Below are 19,068 nucleotides of genomic sequence, written 5' to 3'. Positions count from 1 at the left end.
TTTGATGTTTTTTGGTGCGGTCCTGTTCCAGTGGTAAGTAAGAGGAGGTGTCAGAGAGCTGCTGTTTGGCCTCAGTGAGGTAGCGGTCTGCCCGCCAGGTTACTACGGCACAACCTTTGTCTGCAGGTTTGATGGCGAGGTTAGGATTAGTGCAGAGAGAGTGGTGGACAGTGCGTTTAGAGGGAGTGAGGCTGGAACAGGAGAGAGGAGCGGTGATGTTGAGGCGGTTGATGTCTCGGCGATAGTTGAAGATACAAAGATCGAGTGCAGGCAGAAGTCCCGGGGGGGGGGGGGTGCGGTATCCAGGAGGAGGAAGAAGGTTGAAGACGGGGGAAGGAGTCATCAATGGGGGAGGGGAATTCTTGTTAAAGTAGTATACTCGGAGACGTAGGCGACGGAAGAAGACAGCGTCATGGCGGGTCCGGAACTCACAGAGGTGTGGACGGAGGGGGACGAAAGAGAGGCCTTTGCTGAGGACAGAACGTTCTGCCTCAGAGAGGGGGAGGTCAGAAGTAAAGATACGACTGGTGGTCGAATCACGTTGAATAGGCGGAAGTGATGGAGAATGACGTGCTGGATGCGGATGCTCATGGACTGGCAGAGAAGTACAAGGTAAACTGTATCTCTGTAGGGAGGCGCGAAGATGTGTTCGGGACGGGTGGCGGTGACAGGGAGAAGATGCGTGTAAGGGCAACAACAATAGTACTGGAAGGGTAGCTCGATTCATTGAAGAAGGGTCCGGAAGGCATTGCAATCAATAACACTCTATGCGGGTCCATGACTGACAAATCGTTCTCTGTATCAATTACTCAGTTAATAAATCATGTTGGTAGATACTGTTTTCACCACCAGAAACTGAGAGTGTGTCTCCTCCTGCCAGTGCTTGACGCAAGGAGTAGACGAAGCGAAAAGGAATCTCGGACCATCTCTGTTGACGGAGGAAGAAGTTTCTGTCTACAGAGCGTCGGTTTCAGTCAACCAGCAAACTTCGGAGTGATCCTGTGAGTTCTCCTGTACCCGGATATCAGATCGTCCAGTCGCATTGTCTTCCGGTTCATAATGTGGTCAGTATTCACGGGGGTTGCTTAATTAGTCTTGTGTTCCCTCCTTCGGTATAGACAAGAAAAGAGATTTGCGGAAGGCAGGAAAGCCACCTGGACCGGATGGTGCACAAACCAGGGGAATGAAAGAGGCGGCTGAAGAGATCGCGGAAGCATTAATAATGATCTTTTCAGGATCTCTGGAGACTGCAACGTCTCCTGAAGACTGGAATTTTCCAGTCTTCAGGAAGGGACGGGGCAGGAGAAATGAAACATAGGCTGGTTAGTCTGACCTCTGTGTTTGGAAAGCTGTTGGGGACGATTATGCGGGGTGAGGTCTCAGATTACTTGAAGGCACATGATAAAATAGGCCGTAGGCAGCAGAGTTTTCTCAAGGGAAAATCTTTTGGAATTCGCTGCAGAAATGGTCCATCAGTATATTAATGAAAGTTATTATTATACAGTAGCCATTTTTACAGATGCATCAAAAGATAAGTTAACTGGGGGTGTTGGTGTCGCTGTTTTTGTGTGCCTGAACTGCAGGTAATGATAAAGAAATGACTTATAGCCATTTATCAACATAGGAAGCAGAATTCTTTCCCAAGTGGAGGAAATTTGTCCTTATAATTTGCTCAGAATACATTTCGGTTTTGATGAGTCTTAAACAGGTCATTCTGGCAGTAGGTCAGATTGACTGTTGGAAACTTGTCAAACGGTATTTCATATATAAAGTTTGATTAATATGTCTGCACATTATGGGCCCTGCACATCACAGTGTTGAGGGAAATGATGATGTTGACTGTTTAGCAACAAAACTGTTAAATGTTAAGCTGTGGATATAAACCATCCACTTAGCAAATTAGAAGCTAAAGGGTTGGTAGTGTTAAGAACTAGGGGCTTATGGCAAGACGTAGGATAATGGACGTAAAGACAGACACCTTTACAGAATACATACACCTGTTGGGTTTATGGAAGAAGGGCTTAAAACAAGGGATGGAATGATACTGACTCGACTGAGAAATGCCCATTCTATGCTTAATTATGCCTTGTAACTAATTGGAAAACTTCATTCTGTGCCGTGTACATTTTGTCATTATGAAACTGTGGAAACACATACTATTTCAATGTGAAGCGTACAAGGCTGAAGAAAAATCAAATGCAGTCTTCAGTACAATCTTAGCGAGGGTACATAGTTTTCAGATAAAAACTATTAAATTATGAGACTGACTTTAAATCAATTCACAGTTTGAGCTGGAAATGGCATATAATAATTGTGTTAAACCTAAGGAAATGACATATAGGGTAGCAAAGGTGAGTGGGATGTTGGATTATTGGGATGCTCTTAAAATCCAACAAAAGGCAACAAAAAAAGCCATAAGAATGGTAAAGACGAAATATGAGGGCAAACTGGCCAATAATATAAATCAGGATACTAAAAGTTTAGTTTTCAGTTACATGAAGAGTGAAATGGAGATTGACCTGCACCCAGTCCGTAACCCTCCAGACCTCTCCCATCCATGTACCTATCCAATTTATTCTTAAAACTTAAGAGGGAGCCCGCATTTACCACGTCAGATGGCAGCTCGTTCCACACTCCCACCACTCTCTGAGTGAAGGTTCCTCCTGATGTTCCCCTAAACCTTTCCCCATTCACCCTAAAGCCATGTCCTCTCGTATTTATCATTCCTAACCTAAATGGAAAGAACCTACTCGCATTTTCTGTCTATATCCCCCATAATTTTGTAAACTATCAAAACTCCCCTCATTCTTCTAAGCTTCAAGGAATAAAGTCCTAACCTGTTCAATCTTTCCCTGTAACTCAACTCCTGAAGAACTAGCAACATCCTAGTAAATCTCTGCACTATTTCAATCTCTCCAACCTCTCCATGGATACCTCATGTCTGAACATTCTGAACTAACCTCACATGTGGGACCTTGTCAAAGGCCTTACTAAAGTTCATGTAGACAACATCCACAGCCTTTCCTTCACCTACTTTGTTGGTAAACTCCTCGAAAAACTCTTCAAGATTCATTAAACAAGATCTACCATGCACAAAGCCATGGTGACTATCCTTAATCAGCCCTTGGCTTTCCAAATACTTGTAAATCTGATCTCTCTGAACATCTTACAATAATTTACATACTACTCATGTCAGGCTCACTGGACTGTAATTACCTAGTTTACTATTGGAGCCTTTTTTAAACAATGGAATAACAAGAGCTACCCTCCAATCCTCAGGCACTGCACCCGTGGCTGAGGACATTATAAATATTTCTGTCAGGGACCCTGCAATTACTACTCTAGTCTCTCTCAAGGTCCGAGGAAATATACACTATGCCAGTTTCCTGAGTAAATACCGATGCAAAAAAACTGTTTAAGATATCCCCCATCTCGTAAGGCTCCACACATGGACGACCACTATGATCTTCTCGGGGACCAATTTTGTCCCTTACTATCCTTTTACTCTTATTATACTTGTAGAAACCCTTCAGGTTTTCCTTCACATTATCTGCCAAAGCCAACTCATGTCTTTTTTCCCTTGCTGATTTCCTTCTTTAGTATTTTCTTACGTTTTCTATACTCTTTAAGTAATTAATTTGCTCTTTGTTGCCTCTACCTGCTATACACTACTCTCTTCTTCTTAACCAGATCTCCAATATCCCTTGAAAACCAAATATGCCTGTCAACTTTGTCTTTAATCCTGGCAGGAAAATGCAAACTCTGCACCCTCAAAATTTCACATTTGGAGGCCTTCCACTTACTGAACACATCCTTGTCAGGAAAAAAAAACTCATCCCAATCCACTCTTCCTAGATCTTTTTTCATTTCCACAAAATTAGCCCTTCTGCTATTTAGAGCCTCAACTCGAGGACCAGACCCATCCTTATCCGTAATTAACTTGAAACTGATGACATTATGGTCATTATGAACCCAAAATGTTCGCCTACACATACTTCTGTCACCTGACTGTCTGGGTTCCTAATAGGAGGTCAAGTATTGCATCCTCTCTCGTAGGTACCTCTATATATTGATTTAGAAAACTTTACTGAAAACATTTAACAAACTCCATCTAGCCCTATTACAGTTTGGGAGTCCCAGTCAATATGTGGAAAGTTAAAATCCCCTACTATTACAACTTCCTGTTTCTTTCATCGGTCCACTATCTTTATACAGATTTTTTCCTCCAATTCTCTCTGACTATTGGGCGGTCTATAATACACCTCTATTAGTGTGGTCACACCTTTCCCGTTCCTCAGCTCCACCCATATGGCCTCTGCAGACAAGCCCTCCGGGCTGTCCTGTCTTCGCACAGCTGTGATGTTTTCCCTGACTAGTAATGCTACTCCACCCCCTTCCATCCCTCCCCCTCTATCATGTCTGAAACAACGAATATTTCTATCATGTATAAACCTTAGGTGAGAGGTTATCTTTTTGTATTAATGTATTAAAAATAAATTATAAATTCTACCAATGGAACATCTTACTAAAGGATTCATATTCAAAATAGTATCCAGCAAATCAGATTCTTGCATACATGGAAACATAGATAATTATTTTTGTAAAAAAAAGTGTAACCTGAAGATATTGCAGAAAGTGTGTATGAGAGAGAGAATATTTGCTAATTAACTCTTCAAAAGTCATCAATCGACCATCGCAAAATAATTGCAAAAATACAAATCCCTTTAATCGCTAAAAATGAAACAACATTGGGAGAGAGAACTTAATATGACCTTTGTTAATGATGGTCAATTCTTCTTTAATATGTGCCAATGAGTGTTTAATTCAATTTAAAATTGTTCACTGTTACTATTTAACAGAGGACAGACTATCCAAAATATTTCCTAACATAGACAATTATTGCGGTAGGTATAAAACTGAAGTAGCCGCTTTTTCACATATGTTTTGGTCATGTTCTTCATCAAAATATTTCTGGAAATCTTTGTTTTCTACAATAAGTTCTGAAAATTAATTTACAACCTAATGTAAAACCTTTGATTTCTGTCCGTACATGCAGTCCTCGCATGACCTTTTTCCTCCTCCACCTCACTATCTGCTCTAACACTCTGGTAACTCTCCCTCTACAAATCTCTCCCCCTCCCCCCGAGCAGCACTGGCAAATCTACACGCAAGAATGTTATTCCCCCTCCAGTTCAGGGGCAAACCGACCCGTCGGAACAGGCCCCACCTTCCCGGGAACAAAGCCCAATTGTCCAGAAACATGAAGCCCTCCCTCCTGCACCATCTCCTTAGCCACGTATTTTGCTGCACTCTCCGCATATTATTTATATTTACAGGGACTTTACTCCTGACGCCGATCCCGTGACCTGACCCGTTTACATACCCGGAGCGGAACCGGAGCAGATTCTCAGCCACTGGTTTACATCCCCAGTCCGGAAGAATGGATAAAGTTTCCCCGTGAATTTATTCCCAGTGAAGGTGTGGAGATGGGACTTGGTCTCCGCGTTGGAAAATGAAACTGTCCCGGATTCGTAACTGAGATAAACTCCCACCATCCCGGGGACGGGACCGCTCGGGAGACGGGTCTCGGGGGAGGGGGGGACACAGAACACGTCACAATCCCGATGTAACACGTCATCAACCCGCCCGATGACCCAGAATCCGGTCTCCGGCCTCAGACTGACCGGTCCCTTCCTCTCCACAGACTCTGCGGCGACTCCCAGACACCAGTCCCGATTCCCCGTCACCTCCACCTCCCAGTAAGGTCTCCCCGATGTGAATCCCTCTGATCCCAGCACACAAAACCAGTTTGTGAATCTCTTCCCGGTGTCAGGGAGATTCCTCCGGGTCCCGGTCAGTCTCACACTCTTCCGATCCTCAGACACCTCGAGATACGGACTCGCCGTTTCCACATCCAGGGTGACAGAGACTGGGGGGAGAAGCAGAGAATTAGAGAGTCCCCGGGGATCGGGGGAGAGACTCGGGGAGCGCGGCCCCGGGGATTGGGGGGAGAATCGGACAGCGCGGCCGTGGGGATGGGGGGGGGGGAGACTCGGGTAGCGCGGCCCTGGGGATCGTGGGTGGGGGGAGACTCCGGCAGCGCGGCCCCAGGGATCGGGGGGGGGACTCGGATAGCGCGGCCCCGGGGTTCGTGGTGGGGGGACTCGTACAGCGCGGCCCCGGGACCGAGGGATAGGCCGCTCTGCCTCCAGCGCGGTCGGGTGGCCGACACGAACCTTTGACTCGACAAAAGCCCATTTTTCCTTCCAACCTTTCTTATTCCACTGCCCTGGCAAGATGTATTTTAAAACATTCTCCCTGTACCCATCTCGACAGTTGATCAACGGCCACACGTAAACAGAGATAATCCTCTTCCCTGTCCACTATACCATTAATTTTAGTGTCTCTCACAAACCTACTAACTATGTCACTTACAGTCTCATTCAAATCACTGATATGAATGACAAACAACCCGGTCCCAGTACCGACCTCTGCAGGTCACAGGCCTCCAGTCCTCTGTGTTTAGGAGACAGTCGGACAGACACTTCAACAGGCAAGACACAGAGGGAGACTGACCTAATGCCGGCCAATGGGATGAATGTGTATGGGAAATAGGTCAGCACAGAGGTGAAGGGTCGAAGGGCACATTTCTATGCCATTTCTATGTACAGCGATGGCTCAGTGAACTGAATGGCTAAGAACCCCAAACCCCCTCACCCCCCACGGGTGCTGAGAATTCCAAACACAGTGACCCCTGACCCTGAACTCCTCAGACAGGGGAAACATCCTCCCTGGCTCCAGCCTGTTGACCCCTGAAAGAATTTCATGTTTCCCTCAGATCTCCTCTCATTCTTCTAAACTGGGAACAGAGAACACAGAACAGTACAGCACAGGAACAGTCCCTTCATTCAATGTTCACAATCATTTGTCGGAGGCTGTGCTTCCCGTTCTCGACCCACCCACATCCTCCCAACATCAATTCTCATCAGACAGGTGTCAAGAGGGATCTGGCGAGACCCTTCATCAGCACCTGTGTAGCTTGGATTACCAACATCTGCAGATTTTCTCCTGTTTGATTTTTAACTTTTTCATTGCCGGAATCATTCTTGTGAACCTCCTCCAACCTCTCCAATGCCAGCACATCTTTTCCAATATACGCAACCAGAAACTGCTCACAATACTGCAAGTGTTGTCTGACCAATGCCTTATAAAACCTCAGAATTACATCCTTCCACTTGTATTCTAATCTCCTCGAAATGAAAGCAAACATTGAGTTTGCCGATCTTACCACTGACACAAATTGCAAGTTAACCTTACGGGAATCCTGCACAAGGACACTCGTCCCTTTGCACTTCAGATTTTTGAATGTTCTCCTGTTTACAGAATTGTCTGTGCCGTTATTCTTTCTATCAACGTGCATGCACGATTTCCCTAAGCAATAATCCATCTATCACTTATTTGCCCATTTCCTGATCTGTCTCTGCCCTTCCCCAGATTCCGAGCTTCTGCAGCACTACTTGCCCTTCACCTATCTTCATATCATCTGCAAGCTTGGCCACAAAGGCAACAATTCTCTCATCCAAATCATTCTTTGTCTCTCTTGGCTTTGTGCTCCTCGAAGAATTCCAACGGATTTGTCAGGCAAGATTTCCCCCTCAGGGAAGGCATGCTGTCTTTGCTCTATTTTATCATGAGCCTCCATGTACCCAAAAGCTCGTCCTTAATACTGGACTCCAACATATTCCCAACCACACCACATCCACATAACCCACCTATAAGTTTCTTCCCCCAACTGCTCTCCCTGCTGAAAGAGTGAAGTGACCGTTGCAATTTCCAGTCATCTTGAATGACCAAATATCTAGTGATTCTTGAAAGATCATCACTAATGTCCCCATATTCTCTTCAGCTAACTCTTTCCAAACACTGGGGTGTAGTCCATCTGATCCAGGACCTTCAGATCTTCAATCGTCCCACTTACTTTCTCCTCAGTAACAGCAACAATACTCATTTCTGTCCCCTGACACTCTGCCATGGCTTTATCTCACATTTCTCCTCTCCGGTGTCATTTTCTAGGGGTCCAATATCCACTCTCACCTAGCTTTTACTCTTTACATTTTGTGTCCTCTTGAGTATTGTTGGCGAGCCTTCCCTCATATCTCATTTTCACTCCTTACTGCTTTGTAATTCCTTGAACAGAATCTTCTTGATACTCCAACATCCAGCTGATTTTTGCTCTGTTGTATGCCCTCTCTTCTGCTTTTATGCTGTCTTTGACTTCCCTTGTCAAACACGATTAGCTCATCCTCCCTGTATAATACTTCTTCATCTTTGGGTTTTATCTATCCAAATTGCCCCTGGAGTTCCAGTCCTTGTTGTTCTGCAATCGTCCCTGCTCGTGTCCCCTTCCAATCTACTTTGGACAGCTCCTCCCTCGTGCCTCCATAACTAACTTTACTCCACTCTGATACTGATATATCTGACGTTATCTCCCTCTCAAACTCTGGGGTGAATTCTATCATTTTATCATCACTGGTTCCTAAAGGTTCTTTTACCATAATCTCCCAAATCATATCTGGTTCATTTTACAAATCCCACTCTGGAATTGCCTTTCTCCCATTGGGCTCAACCACAAGCAGTTCGAAAAAGCCATCATGGAGGCATTGTACAAATTATTTCTCTTGGAATGCAGCATCTTCATGAATTTCCCAATTTTACTCCTTGTCCTTTTCTCTATCCCCTGGTGTCATTTGTATCCCATTTCTATTCATGGCTACTGTTTGGAGGCCTGGACATCACTCTCATCAGGGTCTTTTTACCCTTGCAGTTTTTGAACTTTCAATGAACTTTCGACATCTTTCAATACTATCTCACCTCTCTCTAAAAACTTCATTTCATTCTTTACCAACAGAGCCTCCCCGGCCTCTCTGCCTACCTGCCTGTCCTTTCAATACAAGGTTTATCCTTGAGTGTTGAGCTTCAAGCCAGGATCTCCTTTCCACCACAACTCAGTGATGCCAACAACGTTGTCCCTGCCAATCTCCACCTGTGCTACAACATCATCTACCTTATTCCATATACTGCTGCATTCAAACACAACACCTTCAGTCCTGTATTCATCACCCTATTCCACACTGTCCACATGAACTGAAGTAAGGTCTTTGATGTCGTTGATAGACCACACTTGGAGCATTGTCTGCATTTCCGGTTCCCGACTATGGGGGGATGTCATTACACTGGACAGGAGGCTTCAGGAGGATGTTACTAGGACTGGGGGCCTGGGTTAAAAGCAGAGCGTGTTTAAGCTTGGGTTATTTAGCTGGAGTGTAGGTTGTTGAGCGATGACCCCTGAACACATTCATAAAGGACTTAGATAAAGTGAGTCTTTTTCCGAGAAATGGGAGTACAGAACCAGAGAGCTCAGATTCAAAGTGAGACAGAACATTTTTATGAAGGATCTATGGGATAACATTCCCAGAGAGAGAGAGGGTGGTATACGGATATACATCATAAAATGATGACCCCTGTAGAATACCATTAGTCACTGGCGGCCAACCTGAAATGGTTACCATTACTCTCATTTGCTGTTTCCTACCAGTCAGCCAATGCTCTAACTAAGCCATTAACATTCTGTAATACCATGAGCTCTTAACTTGGTAAGCAGCTTCATGTGTGGCACCTTGTCAGCGGCCTTCTGTGATTCCAAATATACAACATCCACTGCATCCCCTTTATCCATCCTACTTGTAATCTCCTCAAAGTATTCCAACAGGTTTGTCAGGCAAGATATTCCCTTAAGAAATCCAGGCTGACTTGTCCTATCTTATCCAGTGTCAGCAAGTATTCCATAACCTCATACTTAACAATTGACACTAACTTCTTCCCAACCACAGAGGTGAGGCTAACTGGTCTATAACTTCCTTTCTGCTGCCTTCCTCCTTACTAAAGAGTAGAATGACATTTGCAATTTTCCAGTCCTCTGGCACCAATGATTTTTGAAAGATCATTTCATATGTTTCCACAATGTGGACCGCTACTTCTTTCAGAACACTAGGGTGCAGTTCATCTGGTCTGGGTGACTTATGTATCTTTAGGTCTTTCAGCTTTTTGAGCACCTTCTCCCTTGTAACAGTCACTCTCTTCCCTCACACTCTTCAACACCAGGCATAGTGCTAGTGTCTTCCATGGTGAAGACAGGTGCAAAGTACTCATTTAGTTCATCTGCCACCTCTTTGTCCCCCGTTAGTATATATGCAGCCTCATTTCCAAGTGATCCTAGATCCAATCTCATCTCTATTTTTTACAATATGAAACACAATTTGATATTGTTTGCTAGCTTGTTTTACAAAGACAGGTGTGTGAAAAGGGCTTGAAGGATCATTGTATACCAGAGTCACCCCAACCGCAAACTGTACCAGTTGCTACCATCCGGGATACGGTACCGCAGCATAAAAGCCAGGAGCAACAGGCTCCGGGACAGCTTCTTCAACCAGGCCATCAGACTAATTAACTCGTGTGGACACAACTGTATTTCTATGTTATATTAACTAGCATGTTATACAGATTATTTATCATAAATTACTATAAAATGCACATTGCTCATTAAGACGGAGATGGAACAAAATGAAGGATGTAAGTAATAATGTTAATTCAATTCAATTCAATTCAATTTCATATTTCACTTTTCTGTTCCTCTCTGTAGATATTTCAAAGCTTCCCCATCCTCTGTCTTCCTGCTAATTTTTGCTTTGTTGAATACCCTCTTTTTTGCTTTTACATCAGCTTGTCTTCCCTTGTCAGCCATGGTTGCACTATATTGCCATTTGAGTATTTATTTATTTTTGGAGTACATCTATCCTTCACCTTCCTCATTTTCCCAGAAACTGACACAATTTCTGCTCTGCTCTCATCCCTGTCAGCATCTCCTTCCAATTTCCTTTGGCCAACTCCTCTCTCAGACCAATGTAATTTCCTTTACTCCAGTGAAATACTACAACGTCAGACTTTACCTTCTCCTTATCAAATTTCAAGTTGAACTCAGTCATGTTGTGAGCACTGCCTCCTAATGGCTATTTGACCCTGAGTTTCCTAATCACCTCTGGTTCAACACATAACACCCAATCCAGTAGAGCTGATTTCCCAGTCGGCTCAACGACAAACTGCTCTAAAAAGCCATCACATAGCATTCAACAAACTCACTCTTGAGATCCATTACCAATCTGATTTTCCCAATTCACCTGCATGTTCAAATCTCCCATGACTAACATAACATTTGTCCTGTTGACATGCCTTTCCTATTTCCAGTTGTAATCTGTGCTCCACATCCCAGCTACTGGTGGGGTGACTGTATATAACTGCCATCAAGGTCCTTTGACATTTGTAGTTTCATAATTCAACACACAAGGATTCAACATCTTCGTATCTAATGTCACAACTTTCGACTGATTTACCAGCAGAGCCATGTCACCCCCTCTGCCTACTTTTCTATACCACTGATACATTGTGTAACCTTGGTCATTCAGCTCCCAACTGCAACCATCCTTCAGTCACGATTCAGCGTTGGCTACAACATCACACCCGGCAATCTATAACCTTATTTTGATACTCCATGCATTGAGATCTAACACTTTGAGTAATGTATTTGCTACCCTTTTTGATTCTGTGTCCCTAAAGCACTGATAGTCACCCTGCTGGCTACAATTCTGTACTTGCATCTGTCTGCCCTATCTGACAGTCTAACTGCACGCTATCTTTGTATTTTTAACATCAGTCTTATCCAGAGTCCCTTCATTCTAGTTCCAACCCCAGTGCCAAATTAGTTGAAACCCTCCCTAACAGCTCTATCAAACCTCTCTGAGAGAATATTGTTCCCCCTCGGGTTCAGGTGCAACCCGTCACTTTTGAACAGGTCCCTGTTCCTGTTCCTACCCACACCGGCACGTGGCACAGACAACATTCCAGAAATTACAACCCAGGAGGTACTGCTTCTCAGCTTTCTACTGAGCTCTCGAAATTCTATCTTCACGACCAATTTGCTTTTACATCCTGTGTTATTGGTACCAACATGTACCAAGATATCTGGCTGTTTTCTCTTCCTCTCTGAAATGCTACGGACACGGTCCAAGTCGTCCCTAACCCTGGCACCTGGGAGGCAACATACCATTCGGGTGTCCCGTTCACGTCCACAGATTATACTGTCTGCTCCCCTGACGATTGAGTCCCCTGTCACTCCAGCTCTCCACTTCTCCATCTAACATCAGTGAGAGGTGCGGGTTCAGGAGGGGATGGGGTGAGGAACTGTGTCAGTCAGAGTCTGCACTCACAGCGCACGAAGGACGTTTTTTTTCCTGACAATCCCAGTCACCACACTGATTCCCGCTTTTATTCCCTACAATAACATCAAGTCAGTATTAAATTCCCAGCTCCTGTGGTAGGATTAGTGTTAGTGCCAGTCGGTGGGGTTGATCTGAAATAAACTTCAGTTCCCCTTCAGTCCATTATCACAGCCAATCCTTGCTTCAACCTGGAACTTAATTGAACAAGGAGAAATGAATCTTTGTAAGTTTTACCTCGATTAATAGCATCAAGTGTTTCTCTCAGCATTGTGTTCAACAAATAGAGGTGATCGAATTTTTCAACCGGTAGGGCCTCATCTGTCACTGACAATTCCTGGACATCGTCATTAATCCTGTAAATATAAAACTGCTGGTTATAAACTGCAATTTTTAGCTATACAGGTTTTCAATAAAGAGTATGTCCTACCTCTTGTTACGATGAGCTTCCTCCTGAAATAAATCAAAGATAAATCTGATTAGACTTGGACTTGCTGTCCACATCCTGAAATTCATCCAAATCATTACAGGTTGTTGAAAATTCCCACTCCTGCAGTCACACTCGCACTCACGGACAATCCAGAACCATGGGGTAAATTACAGGGAATGTTTCTGAATGTCAGACCATTGCTGAGAGTATGAAACTTACAAGGAAGACAGGACAAGTTGTGCATTTTCATCTGGATATGACATCAGGGTGATAAGATAGAGGAATTTAAGATCAGTGATGGATTTAATTGTGTGAGGTGGGGGTGGTGTACCTCTATTTATGGGAAGAATTGTGGGCGAAGAAATTCCAGATGGATTTTAATAAATCCCATGAGAAATTTAGTGAAGAGGAACTCGGTGCCACAGGAGTGGTTGAAGCGGAACAGCAGAGATTGAATATAATGGGAAAACTGGATAAACACATGAGTGACCATCGAGCTCGGGGCTCTGTTACTGGGTGTGGTGAGTAGTTGGGAGGAGAATTCTGGATATTGATAGAAGATGATGGACCGAATGGCCTGTTTCTGATGGAGACCAGACGATTTGCACCCCAGGCCACTGTGGGAGGTGAGGGAGGAGATTGCTGAGCGTCTGGCTATGATCTTTGCATCATCGATGGGGACAGGAGAGGTTCCAGAGGATTGGAGGGATGCAGATGTCATTCGCGTTTTCAAGAAAGGGAGTAGAGATAGCCCAGGATATTATAGACCAGTGAGTGTTACTTCAGTGGTTTGGAAGCTGATGGAGAAGATCCTGAGAGGCAGGAGTTATGAACATTTGGAGAGGCATAATATGATCAGGTATAGTCAGCATGGCTTTGTCAAAGGCAGTTCGTGCCTTCCGACCCTGATTGAATTTTTTTGAGTATGGGACAAAGCATATTGATGAAGGTAGAGTAGTAGATGTAGTGTATATGGAATTCAGCAAGGGATCCAAGGGGACATTGATTTGTTCAACCAGAATTTGCTTCCCCACAGAAGACAAAGTGTGGTTGTAGACGGGTCATATTCTACATGGAGGTCTGTGACCAGTGGTGTGCCTCAGGGATCTGTTGTGGGACCTCTTCTCTTTGTGATTATTGTAAATGAGCTGGATGAGGAAATGGAAGGATAGGTTAATAAACTTGCTGATGACACAAATGTTGGGGGTATTGTGGATAGTGTGGAGAGTATACAGCAGGGCATTGATCTGAGAAGACTGAGAAGTATCTGATGGAGTTTAACACAGATTAGTGTGAAGTGGTTCACTTTGGCAGGTGAAATATGTTGGCAGACTATGGTATTAATGGTAAGACTTGGCGTCACTACAGGAAGGATGTGGAGACCATAGAAGGGGTGCAGAGGAGATTTATAATGATGTTAACTGGATTGAGGAGCATTCCTTATGAGAGTAGGTTGAGTGAACTCGGCCGTCTCTCCATGGAGCGACAGAGAATGAGAGGTGACTTGATAGAGATGTACAAGATGGTGAGAGGATTGATCAGAGTCAGAGGCTTTTTCCCAGGGCTGAAATGGCTAACATGACAGGACACAATTTTAATGTGCATGGAAACAGGTACAGAGAATATGTCAGGGGTAATAATTTTACGCAGAAAGTGCTGAGTGAGTGAGTGGAATGGGCTGCCGGCGACAGTAAAGGATGCAGATATGATAGGGTCTTTTAAGACACTCCTGGATAGGTACATTGTGTTCAGAGAGATAGAGGACGATGGGGAACCTTGTGTAATTCCAAAAGTAAGGACATGTTCGGCACAGAATTGTGCACTGAAGGGCCTGTATTGTGCTCTAGGTTTTCCATGTTTATATTTCTACGTTTCTAATGTGAAACTTATCTGAAAATTTCAAGAAACATTGAAAGTTTCCCTAATCTGACAAAAACTTGATATACAGGATATTTGATGTGTGGGTCACATTCTTTGTTCTCACGGATTGACAGAGAGACCCCCACACTCACAGCCTGACTGGAACTGGGTGTTAATGGGATTTTTAGAGGATATTGAATGTGATAATTAAGGGTACAATTAGTAGCTTTGTGTTATAATCAGAGTAAATCATTTCAAAAAGATTTCATTATATCCTGGGATGAACAGAAGTTGTGGAAGTCCGGTTTTGGGACAACATCAATGCTGAATAGTTGCATCAATTGTCTGGTGAGAAACAGTTGACTGCCATTTGTAAATGCTGTGTGTAGGATCAATGCATCTGTTTTCTATCTTTGATAGTCTTGTCTCAATTGTATTCCGTGTCACGTGATTGTAATGGTAACTAGTCACGTGTTGGGGGGTGTGTGGTAATAGTGAAGGGAATAAGTTACATATTCATGCTTTGTTCTGGGCAGTTTTGATCTGAGGACAGATGGATATCATATCTTTTGTTAACCGCTTTGTTGCTGATTAACTTACAAATAATTACGCTGAAGTTTCATTGCTTCATGATAGTATGTTGCAGATAAAGGATCGAATACAAATCTTTGACATTTTGGAAGGTCATTATTCGTGTGATTGGAGGCTCGTCATACAAGACTCACAATCTGTGTGAGGACACCAGCAGCGGCAATTGATTTGTTAGAATTGGTTGCTGTGCTGTGTTTATTTCAAATATACCACTGTTCATTTAGTGCCCTTTGACAGAAATAAATTGAAATATAATCTCTCACCTTGAGAAATATCACACTGTCTTTTTGATCTGTCTGTTCCCTTAGCTTAGTGATTTCCTCCTGAATAACCCTTATATTCTTTTGAAGAGCTAGAAGATTTTCCTCCATTGTGTCGAGAATCCTCTTCTCTTCTTCCCTAAGATCCCTGAGTAAGCTCTGCTCTTTCTCAGTGATAATCTGGCGCAGTTCAGCAAACTGGGATGTGATGTGGGACTGAATGCTGTGTGACTGTTCCTGTCGAATGAAAGGTGAAGATTAATTTACTCTGTTGCTGTGTGTATTTCCTGATGACATTAAGGGGACCATTTGATCCAACAATGTCCATGCTCGCTCTGAAACATTCCCATCACGTTTTCCTGAAACCAATTCTCCCCATTGACACATTTAGTCCCACCTGATTCACATGCACCCTCCCCCATCTTCACAGGGTTAATTGTAATTAACCATTCATCCAGCATGTCCCTGAAATATGTCTGAAACTGTCATGGTCACAGGGAGAGCATGCAAACTCCACACAGACAGCAGCAGAGGTCAGGATCGAACCCAGGTCACTGGAGCTGCGATACTCGACTATTCTGCATTAAATGGAGCAAAACTCGACAGTAAAATCAGAAATTCCGCTCAGGAAGCCTCACCTGAACTCCGGAAATCTTCTCTTTCTGTTGTTGCTCCTTTTCCTGGAAGTCTGATTTCTTTTTTGTGAGAGAGTCTAATGAAGATTTTAACTGATCCTAGAAGTCAGAGAACGAAGGAAATAGAAACAAAGATGCATCAAAATAAACAGGTGATCAAACCCGATTATCACACAAAATGCCGGAGGAACTCAGTGAGTCAGGCAGCATCTATTCAGGGGAAATAAACAGTCTGTTTCGGGATGAGACCCTTCATCAGGACTGGGAAGGAATGGGAAACTGACACCGCTTGCAGGTGTCGGTGCCAGGAGGGAGATCAGTGGGGAGGAGCGTGTGGATCAGGACGATACAGTACGGGGAGCGATCCGTATAGAGAGCGGAGAGTTGCGGGGTGAGGAGGTGGGCTGTGGGACGGAGAGATGCTAGAATCCCGTTGGAGATGGCGTAAGTTGCAAAGAATGATGTGTTGGTTATGAAGGCTCGTGTGATGGTTTGTAGGACAAAGGAAATGTGTTAAGTTTTAAACTAACGTTAGTTTTACCTTGTAGTTTTTAACAGCTTCTTCAATCAGCACAAATCGATGCTCTCTGTGTTCCTGCGCAGCTGCACAGATCACACAGATCAGTGTCTTGTCCGTTTCACAAAACAGCTTCAGTTCTTCCTCATGTTCCTCGCAGTGACGTTTACTTTCCTTCCCTTTCGGATTTAGGTTTAGATTCCGAACTTCTTGTGTCAGATTTCCTAAGGTCCGATTCACCCTGAGGGTGCGGTCAGCAAACACCTCTCTGCATTCCGGGCAGGAGTTTCTCTTCTCCCTTTCCCAATACTGTGTGATACAAGAGTGACAGAAGTTGTGTCCGCACTCCAGTGTAACCGGATCGGTGAAGAAATCCAGACAGATGGGACAAATCACCTCCTCGCTCAAACTCTCGACCGGTCCTTTCGAACCCATATTAACTCCTAGCACTTCCTGATTCAGAATGTTTTCACAGCAGGCCAGGCAGCATCTATAGTGAGAAGCACTGCCGACGTTTCGGGCCGAGACCCTTCGTCAGGACTAACCGAAAGGAAAGATAGTAAGAGATTTGAAAGTAGTGGGGGGAGGGGGAAATGCGAAATGATAGGAGAAGACCGGAGGGGGTGGGGGGAAACAAAGAGCTGGAAAGGTGATTGGCGAAAATGATACAGAGCTGGAGAAGGGAAAGGATCATGGGACGGGAGGCCTCAGGAGAAATAAAGTTGATGGGGAGGGGAGCACCAGAGTTCCACCAGCGTTTTGTGTGTATTGTTTGAATTTCCAGCATCTGCAGATATCCTCGTGTTTGCACTTCCTGATTCAGCCAGATTTGCTAAGGCCCGATTCACCCTGAGGGTGCGGTCAGCAAACTCCTCTCTACATTCCGGGCAGGAGTTTCTCTTTTCCGTTTCCCAACACCGTGTGATACAAGAGCGACAGAAGTTGTGTCCACACTCCAGTATAACCGGATCGATGAAGAAATCCAGGCAGACGGAGCAAATTAGCTCCTCGCTCAAACTCTCGGCCGGTCCTTTCGAAGCCATGTTAACTCCAGCACTTCCTGATTCAGAATGCTTTCACTTTCTGTTACACTTCTGCGTTAAATGAACGCCGTAGGTTCGGCATAGCCCTTTATCCTGCGCCACAGACGGACAGGCACCTCTCCAATAACGTAACTGCGCCTCGCGGCAACGCAGACCGCTCCAGCTCCCAGCAACAGCCCGTCCTCACACACACAGCCAATCAGCGACCACCGCTGGGAGAGGGATGCTGCCATTGGCTGAGGGGTGTCAGTGGGCGGGACGCTGTTTGGACCGGGACCGAGTGGGCCAGAGACCGGGAGCTGCGCCTCGGGTTTCGGCTGCACCACCGGCGGGTCGTGAATCCTTTCGAAGGCAGAGCTGAAGAGACCGGCGGAGATTCCGTGAGATGTTTCAGCTACACGAAGGGCGCCCGGCCTTTCCCCGCCGAGGATCGGGGCCTGTTGTCTGGAGTTGTCTCCCAGACCCGTCCCGTCCTGCTGGGAGACGAGAGCTGCCCCGCAGCGGCTGCCGGTGGATCTCCGGAGCTCTCACCGCTCCCCTGTGCAATCCGAACGGCTGAAAACCAAGGGAGAACAAGGCGCAAAGGTAAACTCGTGCTTCAGAAAATAACAAACAGGAGCATGTCTGGCCATTCGGCCCGTTGCGCCTGTTCCACCCTTTCCTCAGAATAGTCCTATTTAAATCTCTTTATTGATTTTGAACAAACATAAATGAAACATGAATACAAAGAGCTTGAGAGTAAATAATTGATACAAATAGATGATTAAAATCCTCCCATCTCATAGTGGTTGCAAGAAATGGTGAAAATAACCCCCCCCCAATGAAAAAAACCTAGCCAACATGGGCCATTGCATTATATCAATTATACACAGTAGCGTCAATAACTCCGCACCTCCATCCAAATAATTAAGGACAATAAAAGACAGGTTCAGGAAAAGTCAGTTTAGCTCATATGAAAATATTGAATAAATGGTCTTCAAGTTTCTTCATATTTAACTGAAGGTTCAAAGACAACACTTCTAATTTTTTTCATCTCGAACAAGAAATAGTTTGAGAAAACCACTGAAATGTAGTTGGAGGATTAATTTCTTTCCAATTCAATAGGATAGATCTTCTAGCCATTAATTTAACAAATGCAATCAGCCGCCGGGCTGGGGGGGGGGGGGGGATAAATGACTATTATCCACCATTGGTAAACCGAAAATTGCAGTAATAGGATGAAGTTGCAATCTGATATTCAGAACTGTTGATATAATACCAAAAATCTTTCCAATAATTTTGCAAACAGGGGCAAGACCAGAACATGTGGGGCAATGAAGCGACTTCAGAATGACATCTGTCACTGTTCAACTGAAATTGTTCAACCTGCTCAGTCGAGGAAAAAACACCAGAGACACGAAATT

General features: G+C 44.5%; 1 protein-coding gene across 1 annotated transcript; it reads right to left on the bottom strand.

The window, feature by feature from the left end:
- Positions 1-4,728: 4,728 nt before the first annotated feature.
- Positions 4,729-17,315, bottom strand: LOC132385749 (zinc-binding protein A33-like). Its single transcript, XM_059957975.1, has 6 exons — positions 16,647-17,315; positions 16,114-16,204; positions 15,474-15,562; positions 12,760-12,782; positions 12,567-12,685; positions 4,729-5,929 (listed from the first exon to the last, which is right to left on the bottom strand). The coding sequence occupies exons 1-6, from the start codon at positions 17,055-17,057 to the stop codon at positions 5,376-5,378; spliced, it is 1,287 nt and encodes a 428-aa protein (XP_059813958.1). The 5' UTR covers positions 17,058-17,315; the 3' UTR covers positions 4,729-5,375.
- Between the last annotated feature and the right edge of the window lie 1,753 nt (positions 17,316-19,068).

This window comes from Hypanus sabinus, assembly GCF_030144855.1.
Source record: "Hypanus sabinus isolate sHypSab1 chromosome X2 unlocalized genomic scaffold, sHypSab1.hap1 SUPER_X2_unloc_14, whole genome shotgun sequence".
In the NCBI taxonomy this organism is placed as follows: domain Eukaryota; kingdom Metazoa; phylum Chordata; class Chondrichthyes; order Myliobatiformes; family Dasyatidae; genus Hypanus; species Hypanus sabinus.
The sequence above is the reverse complement of the archived record's forward strand: the minus strand, read 5'-3'. Positions and strand labels throughout refer to the sequence as shown.

Coding starts and splice junctions, on each gene's coding strand:
- LOC132385749 (XM_059957975.1), bottom strand. CDS start 17,057: ATGGGTTCGAAAGGACCGGTCGAGAGTTTGAGCGAGGAGGTGATTTGT. Junction 16,205..16,646: donor AAGCTGTTAAAAACTACAAG/GTAAAACTAACG, acceptor TCTGACTTCTAG/GATCAGTTAAAATCTTCATT. Junction 15,563..16,113: donor GAAAGAGAAGATTTCCGGAG/TTCAGGTGAGGC, acceptor AAAATCTTCTAG/CTCTTCAAAAGAATATAAGG.